General features: G+C 42.5%; 1 protein-coding gene across 2 annotated transcripts in view; it reads right to left on the reverse strand.

Annotated features, from left to right (window-relative positions):
• Positions 1 to 19,827, reverse strand: part of LOC139374289 (BCL2 like 13) — a 39,037-nt gene extending 19,210 nt beyond the window's left edge. The window contains exons 1-6 of one of the 2 annotated variants that reach the window (XM_071115326.1): positions 19,633 to 19,827; positions 14,066 to 14,251; positions 7,253 to 7,348; positions 6,889 to 7,045; positions 6,120 to 6,192; positions 5,518 to 5,646 (exon numbers count right to left, since the gene is read on the reverse strand). In XM_071115326.1, the coding sequence (XP_070971427.1) occupies positions 5,518 to 5,646; positions 6,120 to 6,192; positions 6,889 to 7,045; positions 7,253 to 7,348; positions 14,066 to 14,189 (579 nt within the window). In that variant the 5' untranslated portion in view covers positions 14,190 to 14,251; positions 19,633 to 19,827. Of the gene's footprint in view, positions 1 to 5,517; positions 5,647 to 6,119; positions 6,193 to 6,888; positions 7,046 to 7,252; positions 7,349 to 14,065; positions 14,252 to 17,034 lie in introns of both variants that reach the window. The other variant, XM_071115332.1, reaches the window with a different exon arrangement.
• Positions 19,828 to 20,456: the final 629 nt, after the last annotated feature.

Below are 20,456 nucleotides of genomic sequence, written 5' to 3' on the forward strand. Positions count from 1 at the left end.
ACAAACCCCCACCCCCCCCCCCCTCTTTTTCACTCCCCCTCTCCCTTGCTGCTGTCCCAGCCAATGGTCTATCCTTGACGTAACATTTCAATCATTTAGCAGATGCTCTTATCTAGAGCAACTTACAGGAGCAATTAGGATTGCGTGCCTTGCTCGAGGGGATTCGGCTCGGGGATTCGAACCAGCGACCTTTTCGGTTACTGGCCCAATGCTCTTAACCGCTAGGCAGACTGAACCCATATGGAAACAAGAGATAATGGTTACCCTAGCAGTTTATCATCATCAGGTCATGTGACCTTGCCACGGTGCCCTCATTCATGGTGGTAGAACGAAGCCATCTGTGGCGCAGTAGTGCTCTACTATAAGACACAAGCTCAGGCCTCCACAATATATAAACAGAAAATGTCTGTAAAACATATTTTTCCCCCCTTTCTGCTTCCTGATATTATGTTCAAATGATTACAATGAGGATGTCTTCAATTTCTTTCTTAAAGGAGATCGGTTCTACCAACCTTAGGTATTAGTATTGTTTACGATAGGACATCAAGAAATTAAATTTACTGTTGTTGACAGTACAATATGGAGAAAAACAGAGGGACATAGATAGGAAAGTGGCCAAGACTACTCAAACCCCCATCGCCAGGGGGATGTGGTCTGGAGTCGGGAGCTTTGTCTGCCACACAAGACTCTGGCACACGCTCTAAGGGTTTCTTAAAAGCCTGCACACGTCGCACTGAATGTGGATCTAGCGTTTATCTGTCGATCGTTTAGCGCGCTGTTTTAGGGACCACCCGCTGTAGACGTCTGAATTTAGACATTTTTAAAGCCATTCTACATGTAAAATCAGTGCGCACTCGGTTTGAAAATTATTAGGTGCTAAGTATTCTCAGATAGCAAACCCTATTGATGTGTAAGCCCTTAGATCTCAGTCAGCAAGTAAGACCGCCTAACACACACAATTACATTGTATTAACACAAAACTATGCATTTCTCCTGACAAATCATTACTCAGACTGGAAATGCTGCCATGTAGTCAAGTCATCAAAGGGTGTTTGAGTGAATGTTTATTTTCTGAGCAGAGTTGAGTCGGTATTGTAGTTAGAACTTTATCATCTTAGTTAACTACATTACCGACTCAACTGCCCTGTGTGTGACAAAAGCAAAGTGTTATTCATACACATAACGTTGACCGCAGTCATTTGGCTGACCAATAACAGTCATTCAAAATTCCATGACTGTCACAGCCCAAGTAAATCATCACACACACAGCTATTTGTATTGACAGCATAACTACTTTCTACAGGACTGGTCAGACTTCTGGGTTGTTTCATTTCATTCACTTTTTGACGGCACCCTTGATTTCGAACAAAACTTTTCATACATACACTACATAGCCAAAAGTATGTGGGCACCTGCTTGTAGAACATCTCATTTCAAAATCATTGGCATTAATATAGAGTTGGTCCCCTCTTTGCTGCGATCGCCTCTCAATCTTCTGGGAAGGTGTTCCACTAGATGTTGGAGCATTGCTGCGGGGACGTGGCTCGCAGTCTGCATTCCAATTCACCCCAAAGGTGTTCGATGGGGTTGAGGTCAGGCCTCTGTGCAGGCCAGTCAAGTTCGTGAGAATATTTCAAAGATAAATACACAACGCAGAGGACGAGAGTTCAATAGAGTACTAACGATTAATGGAAAGTGTTTTTTCTGTAATAGAGGATTCATGATCAATGGGTCAGAGACATAGGGGGAATTTCAGTCCAGGACTCATTGCAAGTTCTCCTTGGTCCAAATTGTTTATACATTGAACCTGAAATAGGATACTTGTTATTTGGCCAGTGGCCCAGTTCTATTGCAAGGAATTCTAATTGGTCACCCACAGGCTAGGGCTGGGTTATAAAGCACATCCTGTCCCTTTGTTCTGAGAGAGAATCACAGAAGAGAATCACTGAGGACAGGGAAGAATGGACATCTACCTCCCTGCATGATTTGTTCTCTTTGAATAAACCTATTTTCCTCCCCCTGATTTGCATTGGGGTTATTGAAGAGTAACATCAACTGCTAACAAGTTCTTCCATACCGATCTCAACAAACCATTTCTCTATGGACCTCGCTTGTGCATCGGGGCATTGTCATGTAAAACCGCAAAGGGACTTCCCCAACCTGTTGCCACAAAGATGGAATCACAGAATTGTGTTGAATGTTGTATGCTGTAGCGTGAAGATTTACCTTCACTGGAACTAAGGGGCGTAGCCCAAACCATAAAAAACAGCAGTCAGGCACCACTATGCAGTCGGGCAGGTAGTCTTCTCCTGGCTTCTCCAGAGTCCAATGGCAGCGAACTTCACACCACTGCAGCTGATGCTTGGTATGTTGCATGATGATCTTAGGCTTGTGTGCGGCTGCTCTGCCATGGAAACCTATTTCATGAAGCTCTCAACGAACAGTTGTTGTGCCGACGTTGCTTCCAGAGACAGTTTGGAACTCGGTAGTGAGTGTTGCAACTGAGGACAGGCGCTTCAGCAATCCCGTTCTGTGAGCTTGTGTGGCCTACCACTTCGCGGCTGAACCGCTGTTGCTCCTAGACGTTTCCACTTCACAATAACAGCACTTACAGTTACCCGGGAAACTAGCAGGGCAGAAATTTGGAGAACTGACTTGATGGAATGGTGCCATTCAATGATGGTGTTACATTCAAAGAAACAGAAAACTTCAGTAAGGCCAAAATTTAACTATGGAGATTCCGTCGCTGTGTGCTCTATTTTATACACCTGTCTGCAAAGGATGTGGCTGACACAGCCGAAATCCACCAATTTGAAAGGGTGTCCACATCCTTTTGGCCATGTATTGCATGGTCAGAAACTGAGTTTTTGGACCTGAATGCCAAAACATTTAGGAGATAGAGGGGCTTAAAGTCGATGCATTTTGCATACCTCACCCAACAATGAGACATCTATGTTTTCCCTCACTGGAAAAGATAAACGGTTGAGTTTAATATCATTTTAAAGTTTACAAAAGCAGGGTTGTCAAACCACTTAATTTCTTGGAGAATTTTATTTTATTTTCTTAATGTTGATCAGATATGTTGTAGTTTAGACCCTACTATACATAATCTGAGTTTTCCCGCCATCAGTTGAGACACAGCATACTCTTGAAATGCAGGGTGGGTGGCATTTCAAGCATAAAAATAGAATTCGTAGACTAGCCATATCCCTTCAGACCATAGTGTTAACTTCATATTACAGCCACAAAGATGGCCGCTGGTCCACCCAGCGTCGAATGTCAACTTAAATGGGGAAAGTATATTCCATCTATACTTCTATGATTTCAATAGATTTCCTATGTAAGATTTACAGAATAATTTAAAACTGATATTCCCATTAATGTCAACATTCTCTGATGTGTGTAACCATGTGAAAAATGGACATTTCAATTTTATGCCAAAACATGACACCCACCCTGTTTTCAAGAGTATTCTGAACAGCAGTTAAAACTGATGGGGGGTAGAACACAAAAACCTACGATTATGTAAAATAGGGTCTAAGTTTCAACATGTGCAAAAATACAAAAGTCGGATGACGTTTTTAGATAATGACTATTTGAGATCCCCATTTGTAAACTTTTAAAATGACAACTCAAACAGTTTATATTTCTATTGATAAAGACATGTCTCATAGTAGGGTATGTAAAATGGGTCAATTTTGAGAACCTCCATCTCCTAAATGTTTTGGCATTCTGACCACTTCTACCATGGGTGAATATGTATAGACCGTTTCGTTCAGAATATAAATGAAAGGGTGCATGCGGTCAAAAAGTGATTGAAATCAAATGGAACGACCCTTCTATCAGTTCAATTTACATAATGAGAAAATCTGGTGCATTTACAGAGGCAGCAATTATTACCTCGTCTTTTGACCAATCAGATAATATCTCTTGCCCATAATTGGGCAAAAGATGAGAATTGGGCTGCCTGTCTAAACACTGCATATTTAGACTACATTTCACTTACACTAGGTTCACTTAGGATTGCCGGAGTTTTAAATGAGTCCCGGGTTTATTAAATGCTGGGTGGATTAGAGGACAGGTGTCAAGCAGCCTCTCAGCACAGGGGCACTTCACAATTGTGAGCCCAATCTACACTGAACAAAAATATAAAAAAACACAACAATTTCAAAGATTTTACTGAGTTACAGTTCATATAAGGAAATCAGTCAATTTAAATAAATTCATTAGACCCTAATCTATGGATTTCACGACTGGGAATACAGACATGCATCCAATGGTCCCAGTCACATAGGGCGACGCACAATTGGCCCACTGTCGGCCGGGTTTGGCTGGGGTAGGCATTCATTGTCAATAAGAATTTTGTCTTAACGGACTTGCCTAGTTAAATAAAAAAAAGAAGGTAAAAAACAAATACGATTGCAAAAACATTTTCAAAGTAGGGCCGTGGATCAGAAACCCAGTCAGTATCTGGTGTTACCACCATTTGACTCATGCAGCGCAACATCTCCTTCACATAGAGTTGATCAGGCTGTTGATTGTGGCCTGTGGAACGTTGTCCCACTCCTCTTCAATGGCTGCGTGAAGTTGCTGGATATTGGCAGGAACTGGAACACGCTGTTGAACACGTCGATCCAGAGCATCCCAAACATGCTCAATGGGTGACATGTCTGGAAGAACTGGGGCATTTTCAGCTTCCAGGAATTGTGTACAGATCCTTGCAACATGCGGCCATGCATTATCATGCTGAAACATGACGTGATGGGCAGTGGATGAATGGCACGACAATGGGTCTCAGGATCTCGTCATGGTATCTCTGTGCAGTCAAATTGCCATCGATAAAATGCAATGGTGTTCGATGTCCGTAGCTTATGCCTGCCCATACCATAACCCCACCGTGGGACACTCTGTTCACAAAGTTGATATCAGCAAACCACTCACCCACATGATGTGTCCCCAGCACAAGGTGCACCTGTCTAATGATCTTGCGGTTTAATCAGCTTCTTTATATACCACACCTGTCAGGTGGATGGATTATCTTGGCAAAGGAGAAAATGCTCACTAACAGGGATGTAAACTAATTTGAGCACAATATTTGAGAGAAATAACCTATTTGTGCCAACCTTTTTTCTGGGATCTTTTATTTCAGCTCATGAAACATGGGACCAACACTTTACATGTTGCGTTTATATTTTTGTTCAGTGTAGAATGGTGATAAACCAAGCACCTTTACAACAATTCTTTACCTACAAGAACATTCACGTTAACATATTATGCACTTAGGTTTTATCGTTATGTTCTAGTTTATCAAAATTCATTACCAACAAAGACTAAATGTACAGTGCATATCTGGCGCCCTACTCTGGCTATACTGTGTACAGCAGCCAACAGGTCAAGGCTGAAACATTTATCTGCTTGAACTTCGTATGAGAAATTAATAAGTGGTTCATTCTTGGTCCGTCCCCTGTCCCATCCTACCAATATGTACCACCCATCCCCAGTCCAGTGTCCACTCACCCATCCTCCCTGCTGGATGATGTAGTCTGCCTCAGCCTCCTCCAGGAAACGGACCCCCAGAGGTAGCAGGTGGGCCAGGATCTGTCCTTCTCCCTGGAGGGCCTGCAGCAGCACCAATGGCACCAGCACCTGGGGACAGGGGAAGGCAGTGTCCCGTTCAAGACACTGTCCAAAAGCAACCAGGATAGGTAGCCACAAAGGTTTCCCGAGTGGCACAGCGGCACTGCATCTCAGTGCAAGAGGCATCACTATAGTCCCTGGTTCGAATCCAGGCTGTATCACATCCGGTCGTGATTGAGAGTCCCATAGTGCGGCGCACAATTGGCCCAGTGTCGTCCGGGTTTGGCCGGGGTAGACCGTCATTGTAAATAAGAATTTGTTCTTAACTGACTTTCCTGGTTAAATAAAATAATTTTAAATTTTAAAAAACAGGCAAAGGGGAGCTTCCACCATAACGTTTACACCTATCAGATTCTTCAGATCGGTAAATTCCATAGGCCAAAGAGCTAGGGGGAAAATCGTATGGGTTGTTTCTGAGCTAGACCTCATAGGTTGTTAGTCAGAGTCAGTAACTGCAGGTGAACAGTAGAGAGATCCCTCACCTTGCTCCAGCCACTCTGCGTGTGGCAGGAGATGTCTTGTACTGCTTCTCTGAAATGCTCGTAGTCCAGCGGGCTGTCAAACAAACACACAGGGGCTCAGGCTGGAAACATAACAGGGTTGGTTTATACAAGTTCACAACCTGCACGCACACAGAAACACCCCTCAGTGATCATTCACCAGTGACCTTGAAAGTAATTTGAGAAATTGAAATGCATGTGCCATTGAGAGCTGGTTTATAAATAAGACTAACCTAGATTAGACACACACCTAGCCTACGTGATATATGAGTAACGTCCTTGCATTTCTGTAACTTGAGAAAATGAATGGTAGCCTAGCCTATCTAATGGTTGTGTGCCATTGACTAAACCTATTTTAGGGATTCTTGGAATCGAATGTCATCATTAAAAAGATTGAAAATAAACCTCGGAGTAGTCATGCAATACAACCTTTCATAAGGTCTGTGTGCTGTTCTGAACTTGCTACACAGGAACATTTTCCCTACGGCGGTATGAAAGACACAATCAACCTTGAGTTTGACTTCAGGCCTACAGTACAGGTGAGCCACCCAGGACCTGCTGAGCAGACTGTATTTCAAGGACTGAAAGGGACTGAAACATATACCCTTTCACAACTCAGACATACACCGAGTTTACAAATTTGTTATCTTTTTAAAAGGGTGAATAGTGAACAACACTACAACTGGCTGCTCATTGACTGACACACACACACAATATTAGGCTGGGTGTACACTGCTGAACAGATACTCACGCACTGAGGAGTGTGTGTACAGTAGAGGCCAGGTGTGTGTCCAGGTCTCTGGCCACCCGGTCACCCAGAACAGCCAGGCAGTCCTCGATGGAGCTCTCTGGGTTGGCTGGGCTAAACACTGGAGACGTATGGCAGTCGAAGCCTGTACTGGAGAAGGCTGCACACAAACACACATATTTATTTGACAGTCCCAGACCCAGTTGTACAAGAACAGAGACCCAACTATTAGCATGGTCAGACTTGTCGGTGTTGTGATGGCATACAATATATGGTATGTATTTTTATTTTATTTTTAATTATTGCAGAAAAATACAAGAAGTATACAAACAGACTATATGGTATATGTGTTTGTGCTTCCTCTTACAGTCTGAGACCTCATCTTCCAGTTGCTTCAGCTCTTCCTCTATCTGTGCCTTCATTACTCTGTTCCTCTCTCTGTCCACAGCATAATGGCCATCTCCTGGAAGGGAACACAACATCCCATGATGCTCAGCTAACAGTCACACATGACATATTTAGAATCAATGACAATGTTTAAGTGGCTTTACAACTTTGAAGTGGATCAATTAGTGATTCACACAAGCATGAATAGCCTACACATTCTAAAGGGCTAGGTCATGACGACGAGGTGTGTAACCTACAGGGAAGATCACACATGACAAACTGGGGCGGCATAATTATTGTGTTTTATATTTTAAACTCTTAATTGATCGACACATTAGAACCAAGCCTCTTTAGCTCTAAGCTTCTTGACCAAAACATAATAGCTTCAACTTGGCAACCAGACAAGGCATTTCCCCTGAAGTAATCTCTAGGGACTCAGTCTAGTAATTCTCTGATCAGTACTAAATGAGAAGTAAAATCAACAGTTACACTATAAACCACGTTGGCAAATGTATTTCTAAATCAATTCTCCCAAAAGTGTCTTTACCTCTGATGTAACTGACTGTATGATGTAATAACTACAGGTCACAAATTTACACATACTGTATGTAAAGGTTTACAGGGAGGTTAGGTTAAGAAGGTAACAAAAAAAATAAAGTAAAGTGTGTAGCAGCCTTTAGAAGTCAAAGCAGCAGTAATGCACCCCAATTCCCGAGTGTAGGCCCCTCTTTTAATTTGCATTTACCCGGCATTCAGAAAGTATTTAGACCCCTTGACTACCTCCACATTGTTACTTTACAGCCTTATTCTAAAATGGATTAAATATTACACACTCAAATGTTTTATGTAATTATATTTAAAAAATAAATAAAAATGAAATATGACATTTACATAAGTATTCAGACCCTTTACTCAGTACTTTGTTGAAGCACCTTTGGCAGCGATTACAGCCTCAAGTCTTCTTGGGTATGACGCTACAAGCTTGGCACACCTGTATTTGTGGAGTTTCTCCAATTCTTCTCTGCAGATCCTATCAAGATCTGTCAGGTTGGATGGGGAGCGTCGCTGCACAGCTATTTTCAGGTCTTCAGAGATGTTTGATCGGGATCAAGTCCGGGCTCTGCCTGGGACACTCAATGACATTCAGAGACTTGTTGCGAAGCTACTCCTGCATTTTCTTGGCTGTGTGCTTAGGGTTGTTGTCCTGTTGGAAGGTGAAGCAGTGCCCAAGTCTGAGGTCCTGATTGCTCTGGAACAATTTATTTTATATCAAGGATCTCCCTGTACTTTGCTCCGTTTATCTTTCCCTTGATCCTGACTAGTCTCCCAGTCTCTGCCACTGAAAACTATTCCCACAGCATGATGCTGCCACCACAATGCTTAACCGTAGGGATGGTGCCAGATTTCCTCCAGACGTGACGCTTGGCATTCAGGCCAAAGAGTTTAATCTTGGCTTCATCAGACCAGAAAACTTTGTTTCCCATGGTCTAAGAGTCCTTTAGGTGACTTTTGGCAAACTACAAGCGGGCTGTCATGTGCCTTTTACTGAGGAGTGGCTTCCGTCTGGCTACTCTACCATAAAGGCCTGATTGGTGGAGTGCTGTAGAGATGGTTGTCCTTCTGGAAGGGTCTCCCATCTCCACAGAGAAACTCTGGAGCTCTATCAGAGTGACCATTGGGTTCTTGATCACCTCCCTGACCATGGCCCTTCTCCCTCGATTGCTCAGTTTGGCCGGGCGGCCAGCTCTAGGAAGAGTCTTGGTGGTTCCAAACTTCTTCCATTTAAAAATGATGGAGGCCACTGTGTTCATGGGGGACCTTCAGTGCTGCCAATATTTTTTGGTACCCTTCCCCAGATCTGTGCCTCGGCACAATCCTGTCTCAGAGCTCTACGGACAATTCCTTCAACCTCATGGCTTGGTTTTTGTTCTGACATGCACGGTCAACTGTGGGACCTTATATAGACAGTTATGTGCCTTCCAAATCATGTCCAAACAATTGAATTTGCCACAGGTGGACTCCAAGTTGAAGAAACATCTCAAGGATGATCAATGGACAGCATGCACCTGAGCTCAATTTTGAGCCTCATAGCAAAGGGTCTGAATATTTATGTCAATAAGGTATTTCAGTTTTTTTTATATCCACATTTGCAAACATTTCTAAAAACCTGTTTGTGCTTTGTCGTTATGGGGTAATGTGTGTCAATTGATGAGGGGAAAACTATATCTAATCAATTTTTGAATAAGGCTGTAACGTAACAAAATGTGGAAAAAGTCAAAGGGTCTGAATACTTTCCCAAAGCACTGTAACCTTTAGTTAACTAGGCAAGTCAATTAAGATACAATTCTTATTTACAAGGACGGCCTACCAAGAGGCAATAGGCCTCCTGCTGGAACGGGGGTTAGGATAATAATTATTATTTTTTGAATAGGAAAAAACACAAATCACAACAACAGGGTCACCAACACTACATAAAGAGAGACCTAAGACAACAACACAGCATGGTAGCAATACAATATGGCAGCAGCACAGCATGGTAGCAGCACAAACAAAGTGTCAATAAAACTGTCCAGTTTTTTTTGAGCGACCCAGGGATGTGTTTGCTTTGGGGATCTTTAACAGAATGTGACTGGCAGAACGGGTGTTGTATGTGGAGGATAAGGGCTGCAGTAGGTATCTCAGATAGGGGGAGTTAGGTTTAAGAGGGTTTTTATAAATAAACATCAACCAGTGGGCCTAGTGCCGGGTTTTCAGAAATGGCCAGTTTACAGAGGAGTAGAGTGCAGTGATGTGTCCTATAAGGAGCATTGGTGGCAAATCTGATGGCCGAATGGTAAAGAACATCTAGCCCCTCGACAGCAACAGAGGGATGGACTAATCTGTACCCAGGTAACGCCTAGTACAACAGCCAATTTCCACACATCAATCGCCTCACCCATAGACCCTCTCCTGGTCGTTCACACATTAACTCACTCAGTGAGACACAGTGAGGCTCAGTGCTGGTTCAGCAGGCTGTCCAGCCTGCCTGCGCCTGTCTTTGCTCTGGCCCAGTAACGTGTGAGTAATCCTACAGTGATTGCACACGACAGGCTGTCAGAACGAGGAGTGGGCCAAGCGGAAAGCAGGGATCAGGCATTTGTCTTTACTAGGGCTGTGACGATACCAGCGCCACAATATTTCAATATTTTTTCCATGGTAAAAATGAAAACACGAAGCAGATCAAACTATTTAGTCCTTTAAAAACCTGCTGTATGGAAAATATTGTGCTATAGCTTGGAAAAGAAATACATGTGACAACATGATGTTCATTTCCAACATTAGGGTTGTTTTCCTAATGAAGTTAAATCCTTTGCCTGCTTTGTATCTTTGCCACAATTCTAACAAGTTTTGTGACACTGGTCTCTACTCCCTTCACTTATCCCTTCACCCATTCCGGACCTACCCGATGGCAAAACAGTCTTGCTCTTCCTGTCTGAAAGCCAAAAGGCATTTTCCTTTCAAAAGCGGACAGTCAAAATCATTCATAGTCCATGGAAATCACATGGGACACATGTCAGACCTTGGAGAACCCCGGACTACTGCTCATACAAGACGGTCATGACCTCTCTAGTTAGGAGAGCAGGTCAGGCCATGCTAACATGAACTAGCTGGACTCCCTGGCATGGTGAGACACTGATAACCCTAAACCAATATAGGCTAGTGAATGGAGTCGTCCGGGTTAGGGTTGCCAGGTAGCCAAGGTTGCCAGGTGCACGGTGTTTCCTCCGACACATTGGTGCGGCTGGCTTCCGGGTTGGATGCGCGCTGTGTTAAGAAGCAGTGCGGCTTGGTTGGGTTGTGTATCGGAGGACACATCTACTTTCAACCTTCGTCTCTCCCGAGCCCGTACGGGAGTTGTAGAGATGAGACAAGATAGTAGCTACTAAAACAATTGGATACCACGAAATTGGGGAGAAAAAGGGGTAAAAAAATAAATTAAAACACACAAAAAACATTACTAGGCGCTGTTCAGCCTCTGCACAACTAGGTTAGAGATACCAACGCGCTTGGAGGTAGAGGGCTGCATTCCAGCGCGGTCTGCATTTTTCATGTTGCGATTGGGAGCAGGGGGTTAGACAGACAACTTTGGAATGAAAATATTTGTTGTCCTGCAGATTATTTGGAAACTGTCGTCTTTCTGATTTGCATGTATTAGCCTACATTTTGTATTAAAAGGACATCTGTCACATTACTCACACACTCTCATAATTCACTGCTTCAACTTAAGTAGCCTACTTCTCTTCTAGTTGGGCGTGTCAGATCAAGTGTGCCTAGTATGTGTGGTCTCATTGAAATAGAGTAGGCTGCCTATGCATGGGCGGAGAATCAGTTATCTTTCCAAGGAAATGGACTTCCTAAATAGGATATAGTTTACTACTTTGCCTTGAAATAAATATTGACCACCCATATTTGTCTCGGTCAGAAAATCGTCCCAGTCCTAAAAAGGTAGGCTATAAAAATAGCTCAAGAGAAAGTCTCTCCAACGCTGCTCTCTTCCACTACATTTTGGCTGATATAGCCCGTTAATACCACGTGAGAATCTCTGGCAATGTAACCTAGGCTATTTCTTTGGTTATTTTTGCGCATTTTGATATTGCCTATAGGGAGCAACATTGCTGGAACCATGGCTGGCAAGTGAGCTGCGTCACATACTCTTAAAATAACATTGCGGGACTGCGGTTGGGTTTGGGACCAGTTCTTGCGGTAGTTGGACAGAAAGCCAGCGGGTGCGGCATGTAAAGCTGAAGAAATCAGTCCACCGCAGACCTCTACTTGGAGGGGGTGCCAGCACAAGCTGCCCATACATTCTTTGATTGACACGTGGTTCTCACCATTTGCGTGAGAGCTTCCAGAAGTAGGAAAAGAAAAGACAAACAGTGCACTAGCTCAACCCAGGAACAACACAAAACAGCCTCTGGACTGCACTAAACCTACTGGGCAGGTTTTCATGCCAGGGACAAATACACTGCTCAAAAAAATAAAGGGAACACTTAAACAACACAATATAACTCCAAGTCAATCACACTTCTGTGAAATCAAACTGTCCACTTAGGAAGCAACACTGATTGACAATAAATTTCACATGCTGTTGTGCAAATGGAATAGACAACAGGTGGAAATTATAGGAAATTAGCAAGAGACCCCCAATAAAGGAGTGGTTCTGCAGGTGGTGACCACAGACCACTTCTCAGTTCCTATGCTTCCTGGCTGATGTTTTGGTCACTTTTGAATGCTGGCGGTGCTTTCACTCTAGTGGTAGCATGAGACGGAGTCTACAACCCACACAAGTGGCTCAGGTAGTGCAGCTCATCCAGGATGGAACATCAATGCGAGCTGTGGCAAGAAGGTTTGCTGTGTCTGTCAGGGTAGTGTCCAGAGCATGGAGGCGCTACCAGGAAACAGGCCAGTACATCAGGAGACGTGGAGGAGGCCGTAGGAGGGCAACAACCCAGCAGCAGGACCGCTACCTCCGACCTTTGTGCAAGGAGGAGCAGGAGGAGCACTGCCAGAGCCCTGCAAAATTACCTCCAGCAGGCCACAAATGTGCATGTGTCTGCTCAAACGGTCAGAAACAGACTCCATGAGGGTGGTATGAGGGCCCGACGTGCAGGACGTTTGGCATTTTCCAGAGAACACCAAGATTGGGAAATTCGCCACTGGCGCCCTGTGCTCTTCATAGGTGAAAGCAGGTTCACACTGAGCACATGTGACAGACGTGACAGTCTGGAGACGCCGTGGAGAACGTTCTGCTGCCTGCAACATCCTCCAGTATGACCGGTTTGGCGATGGGTCAGTCATGGTGTGGGGTGGCATTTCTTTGGGGGGCCGCACAACCCTCCATGTGCTCGCCAGAGGTAGCCTGACTACCATTAGGTACCGAGATGAGATCCTCAAACCCCTTGTGAGACCATATTCTGGTGCGGTAGGCCCTGGGTTCCTCCTAATGCAAGACAATGCTAGACCTCATGTGGCTGGAGTGTGTCAGCAGTTCCTGCAAGAGGAAGGCATTGATACTATGGACTGGCCCGCCCGTTCCCCAGACCTGAATCCAATTGAGCACATCTGGGACATCATGTCTCGCTCCATCCACCAACGCCACGTTGCAACACAGACTGTCCAGGAGTTCACCTCATCAGGAGCATGCCCAGGCATTGTAGGGAGGTCATATAGGCACGTGGAGGCCACACACACTACTGAGCCTCATTTTGACTTGTTTTAAGGACATTACATCAAAGTTGGATCAGCCTGTAGTGTGGTTTTCCACTTTAATTTTGAGTGTGACTCCAAATCCATACCTCCGTGGGTTGATAAATTTGATTTCCATTGATAATTTGTGTGATTTTGTTGTCAGCACATTCAACTATGTAAAGAAAAAAGTATTTAATAAGAATATTTCATTCATTCAGATCTAGGATGTGTTATTTTAGTGTTCCCTTTATTTTTTTGAGCAGTGTAGTAATCACAGCATAGTTCTATTGAGAGACGATGAAAGGGAGGATAGGCACCGGCAGGCAATCTGCCTAGACGCTGTCTGCACCCCAATTCTTTACCCTTAACCAGAAGTGTGCACCGGTACACTCTCGCATGGATTTAACTCTGTCCAGGCAATGGTTAAACCATTGGTGAGGAGTGTGCAGTGCTAGTGCTGACTTGGATGAGGGTGGAGAATCAGGAAAGGGAAGTGGCCGCTCTCTCCTCTCCATCTTCCTCCATCTCCATTTAGTGTGAGTTAAGGGGGTGCAGTTTCCCTTACCTCCGCCAGCGGTGGCCTGCAGCCGGGAGGGGGGCAGGAGTCCCAGGTAGTTGAGGACGATGTACTTGGTCTCGTAGTGGAAACCCTCAGGCACAGAGGTGGAGGAAGAGCCCGAGGCAGCCATTGAAGAGATGCAGCGTCAGACTCTCAGGCACATGCAGTCAAATGTGGAAAAAGTTCAAACTCCTGAAAGTATAAAGGAAAGCACACTGGTTATTACAGTTATCAAAGTACCTAGTAAGAGCATTGATGTGTGTACAGTGAGAAACAAAGTGTGAAATGTATGCTGAATACAAGCCTTACACACATTTATGCCATTTATGAACAGCACAGTCTGGCCACATTATCTCATCATTCCATTCATATCATGGTGCAATAGCAATGATGCACTGCAACTGCAAACTCTGTGGCAGCTGTTTCCATGAGTGATATCATAGCCAGCTACATTTTCAGTAGAGCATTTGAATAGAAAGCCATGTGCTAGTGGAAGGAGCAAGCCCCTTTTCACACAGGGTTGCCATGTTCACGGTTTTCCAGAAAAATTGGGCTACTTTGAAAATATTTTGAGTTGCAAGGTTTTTGGGCTACTTCTAAGTTGCACTGCGGCCACCATGCCTTTCCTCTTAAAAAAAAAATGCATGCATTTCACTATGACCTGTTGCTGACTATCAGGAAATGAGGCGGGCTTGTTGCTGAGTGAGTGAGTGGTGGGAAGGGCCAGAGGGGGAGTGTGTGAGTGTGTGTTGAGAAAGCACTGCCGCATGCAGTTTAGTCCACTATTGGCTTAGTCAAGTGAGTGAGGAGACAGAGCAGCACACATGCACATCGTGACATCTTTTAACCAGTTGTAGTAAGACTATTTAAATTGTCATTATGCAAGAGTGGAAATTTGAAATGGAAGTTATGGAACTCCCTCGCATGCTTCTGTTATGGGGGGGGGAAGTACTCAATGAAACTGACAAAATGTGGAGAATGATACATTTGCATCTGTTGGTCATCAAGTAGCCTATTAATGTATATGCCATTGTAGGCTACCATTTGGTACAATTAATATGTTGAAATTACTATCACTGGAGTCATTTCAAATAAATTTGTGCCAGTTGTGTAGCCTACCTGGAGCTGGCAAACGTATTTAATAAATAGCCTATAACTTCAGTGTAGTGTTGTTGCAGCCTTGTGTTATTATGCAATTATTATATGGCCATGTTTAGTTAATTAAATTTGAAGTTATCAAAGCTCTATAGCAATTGCCGATCAGTTGTTAGAACGCATTATATTGATGGTAACCGTCAGTCACATTAGGCTACAGTTAAAATAAACTTTCTGTTGTTGACAAGCATATTCAGTTAATACAAATATGATTCATATTTAATTCAGTGATTGAAATCCATCCTCAGTAGCCTATTCCAGCAGGCTATGGGGAAACAAGCACTTCTTACCTCGAAATCGCCAAACTATTCATGATGAATAAATTAGTCTTAATTTGAACTAAGCAAGTTGCTAAATTGTTCAATTTACATCTTGTCCACATTTAGCCTAGGCTACTGTAGACTATCTGAAATAAGATGTAGGCCTATCAGGGGCTATAGACTACCTGCATCTAGTGCCTTCGGAAAGTATTCAGACTAGAGGTCGACCGATTATGATTTTTCAACGCCGATACTGATTATTGGAGGACCAAAACAAGCAGATACCGATTAAATAAATAAATGTTTTAAAAAAAATGTTATATATATATATAAAATGACAAATACAACAATACTGAATGAACAATGAACACTTATTTTAACTTAATATAATACAGAACTAAAATCTATTTAGTCTCAAATAAATAATGAAACATGTTCAATTTGATTTAAATAATGCAAAAACAGTGTTGGAGAAGAAAGTAAAAGTGCAATATGTGCCATGTAAAAAAGCTAACGTTTAAGTTCCTTGCTCAGAACATGAGAACATATGAAAGCTGGTGGTTCAATATTCCCAGTTCGTCAATATTCCCAGTTAAGAAGTTTTAGGTTGTAGTTATTATAGGAATTATGACGCGTCGACTATTTCTCTCTATACCATTTGAATTTCATATACCTTTGACTATTGGATGTTCTTATAGGCACTTTAGTATTTCCAGCCTAATCTCGGGAGTTGATAGGCTTGAAGTCATAAAAAGCGCTGTGTTTCAAGCATTGCTAAGAGCTGCTGGCAAACACAGTAAAGTGCTGTTTGAATGAATGCTTACGAGCCAGCTGCTGCCTACCACCACTCAGTCAGACTGCTCTATCAAATCATAGACTTAATTATAATAAACAGACAGAAATACGAGCCTTTGATCATTTATATGGTCAAATCCGGAAAATATAATTTTGAAAACAAAACGTTAATTATTTCATTGAAATACGGAACCGTTCTGTATTTTATCGAATGGGTGGCAACCCGAAGTCTAAATATTGCTGTTACATTGCACAACCTTCAATGTTATGTCATAATTATGTAAAAATCTGGAAAATGAATTAGTCTTTGTTAGGAAGAAATGGTCTTAACACAGTTCGTACTGAGCTAGGTGGGCCAAACTGTTGAATATACCTTGACTGCTTGCACTGAACGCAAGATAAGTGACACAATTTTCCTAGTTAAAAGAAATTCATGTTAGCAGGCGATATTAACTAAATATGCAGGTTTAAAAATATATATACTTCTGTGTATTGATTTTAAGAAAGGCATTGAGGTTTATGGTTAGGTACATTTGTGCAACGATTGTGCTTTTTTCGCAAATGCGATTCTGTTAAATCATCACCCATATGGCAAAGTTGAAGTAGGCTGTGATTCGATGATAAATTAGCAGGCACAGCATTGATTATATGCAAACTCAGGACAAGCTAGTTAACATAGTAATATCATCAACCATGTGTAGTTAACTAGTGATTATGTGAAGATTGTTTTTTAGAAGATAAGTTTAATGCTAGCTAGCAACTTACCTTGGCTCCTTGCAGCCACAAGGTCCTATTGATGCTGCACTCGCATAACAGGTGGTTAGCCTGCCACCCAGTTTCCTCGTGGATTGCAATGTAATCGACCATAATCGGCATCCAAAAAGGACGATTACAGATTGTTACGAAAACTTGAAATCGGCCCTAATTAAATCGGCCATGCCGATTAATCGGTCGACCTCTAATTCAGACCCCTTGACTTTTTCCAAATTTCGTTATGTTACAGCCTTATCCTAAAATTGATTAAATATTATTATTTTTCAGCAATCTACACACAATACCCCATAATGATGTTAGTTTTTTGTATGTTTTTTTATTTAGAACCTAACGGACAACTATGAAAAACACAAACCAAGTTCATTCACCTAATGGGTCAGACAGCTGAACAGACAAAGACTTGTTCCCACCTGCACAAGTATATATGCCCTACTTTAGGTGAAGTCTCCTCCTTTTCCCAAACATTACATCTTTATTGCTAGGCAGGAAATTAAGTGATGTGGGTAATAAACTGTTCCTTCTCCCTTAATGTGACCTGACCTCGGCCCCCATTCCTCACTAATCCACAGCTCTCCTCACTAATCCACAGCTCTCCGCCCTTATCAGTGACTGCAACCATGAGATTGCCTTTCCCTTACTCAGTAACATTCCAAGCTTTCGGCTCATATTCAACCTTAATTGACTGATAACTCGTACTTGGCTGCCAAATGTATAGGTCTCCCCATAATTGTAAATATTATGAAGAGTGATCATAATCATTATTTTAGCAATTCATCCATGGTACAGATCCTTCCTAATAACAATGCCCCACATCCTGCTGATTTGAGCTGCTGAACTGTATTTGCACTTGATTGTGTTTATTATGGATGAGAAAGTAAACTTGCCATTTCCAAAAAGTTTAATGGGGATGCTGGTTTGCTATCTGTTGCCTAGGACAGGGCTTTCTTCGTGGAGAGCTACCATCCTGTAGGTTTTCACTCCTATAGGAACAGGGTTGGAGAGCCCTAACCTATGACATCAACAGCCAGCCAGGGTTTCATTAAATAAACTATAAGCAATACGTTTTATTGCACATTTAGGCCTAATTAAAATTATGCATTTGGCGATGTTCAACGAAATTCACTGGCACTATGAAGAACAGATTAGCCATACTCATACTCCTTACGCAATTTGCACACACTGTATACAGATTTTTATATTGTGTTATTGACTGTACTTTTGTTTATCCCACGTGTAACTCTGTGTTTTTTTTTTTGTCGCACTGCTTTGCTTTATCTTGGCCAGGTCGCAGTTGTAAATGAGAACTTGTTCTCAACTGGCCTACCGGGTTAAATAAAGGTGAAATAAAATTGCTTAATATATAGCCTACTTTTATATAATGTTGGTAAATTTACGAGGCATTACTAGATTACCAAAATATAGCCTATACGCACGGTTCTGACTGTCTCTCTGCCTGCAACGATCCTCCCTCGCCTGCTCCCCTTTCACTTCGCTATGAAAAACGCTAGTGTGTTTGCTCTTCGGTCTGTACTCACAGATAGCCCTTAATTTAGTGAACCTGCGAGAGACATTGCAAGACAGGAAATTGCGAAATCTAGTATTGCGATAGCCTACACATTTTGATTACCGATTAACGGTTCTGTCTGACTGGTGGCCGACATGCCTACCTATGGCTGGTTGTGCCCCTCCCATCTCTCTCACTGCTGTGAAAGATGCGAGAGTTTGTGTTCTCGAAGTAGACTACGGGAAATTGTTTGCTCCATTGCAAAAATACAGAATCTTAGGAGTCGATTCCGCAACCTTGACACCCAAAAATAGGAGTCGACATGCAAAGAGTCGAGGAATCGATTATTTTGGAGTCGACTCCACACCACTACATCCACTGATGTTAAATGATCTGGCGAGTTTAATAAGGGAGAATTATATTTTATATAGCGACATATCCAAATGTATTTAAGTAATCGCATAGTTCGCAATAATAATTGATGCTTCTAACGTAGTTAGTTACAAGTTACTCGATATTCCTTAATTGTGTTGATAACATTATCTCATGGGGGGTGGGGGTATTGTATAAATGTGGCAACTCCTTTCTTGGGCTAGTTTTCAGGCATTTTGTTCGGGTTTTGAGTTGTCATTGAACTAGACCTGGCAACCCTGCTTTCACCACATTATTACATAACACATCATCGGCATGAACCATGAAGTTGTTGGAGTAATCAACCAACATTTGAGTACTGTAACGTTAGTACTAACAGTGTACTAAACCACACAGGAAAATAGCGTCCGTTCATGATCAATATGCCACTACAACCGGAGAAACCAAGTTCATAACCGTAGAGATCCACATTGTTCAGTGGCATTACGCCATTGTACGCGATGTATTAACGTAGCTAGTTCAGTACAAGCTAGATCGATGAGATTGTCTAGCGTACACACCCCCTCAACTGTCCCTTTCGCCTCTACGATAAACGTTATAACTAGCTAGCCTGCTAACTCGTGCTACTAAATACTGTTAAGATAGTAATATTGGCTCATCCTGAAGATCGATTGTCAAATAGCAGCTAGCTAAGTGTAGGACACATGACGTACCCGTTTCCAGAGGCAAATTCGGTCCGGACGACGTTTTGCTGCGTGTTGAGAAGCAACACGTGAAACACGCTCCCCACACTAGTACCAGCAGCCGCAAACCAGTTGTCAGCAGGGTACCGTGTGTGTTTTATATCGACCCTTTCCAACCAAAGCCCACAAAACGTGTCCAATGTAGGGACTGGGCAGCCATCATGCGGAAGACATGCACCTCAGTTAGAGGAGTTTAAAGGACATTTTCATTTATTTAGCTAATTAATTAATTGCATAAGCACACCCACATCAAGGTGTAAAACGAATTGCATGTTGCATTTATATTATGTAATAAAAATGAGTATCATGCATTTTGATAACTGCTTGAATTCTAATTGTTTATTAATTTCGCAGTTAAAATTAAATTAAATTGTGCAAAACTACTAAATATAAAAAAAAATACAAATAATGTAGCTTGACAAATACAACATAAAGAACAATAGCAAGATACAGTTAACATCAATGAAACAATGCACGTGCTGCCACCACGCGGAGAAAAATAGTTGATTTAAAGACATTATATTGTGGTAATAATGTTTGGAAGAAGCAAGCAATCATAAACTATTATCATCTTAAACTGTTTATACATTAAGAAAACAAGTCAAACATCACAAATCGCATGCTTTCAAGGTCACGGGCACGTCCATTGACTGTATAGGGCACATCGGACACAAATTGGATGTACACTTATCACATGACGGGAAACACTATTTAAACGCCACTTGGATTACCGAAGTGACATTTACGCAGCAGGTTAGGAGACTGAGGTTAAGGTTATGAAAAGAGGTAGGGTT

Source organism: Oncorhynchus clarkii, chromosome 2 (assembly GCF_045791955.1).
Source record: "Oncorhynchus clarkii lewisi isolate Uvic-CL-2024 chromosome 2, UVic_Ocla_1.0, whole genome shotgun sequence".
Taxonomy (NCBI): Eukaryota; Metazoa; Chordata; class Actinopteri; order Salmoniformes; family Salmonidae; genus Oncorhynchus; species Oncorhynchus clarkii.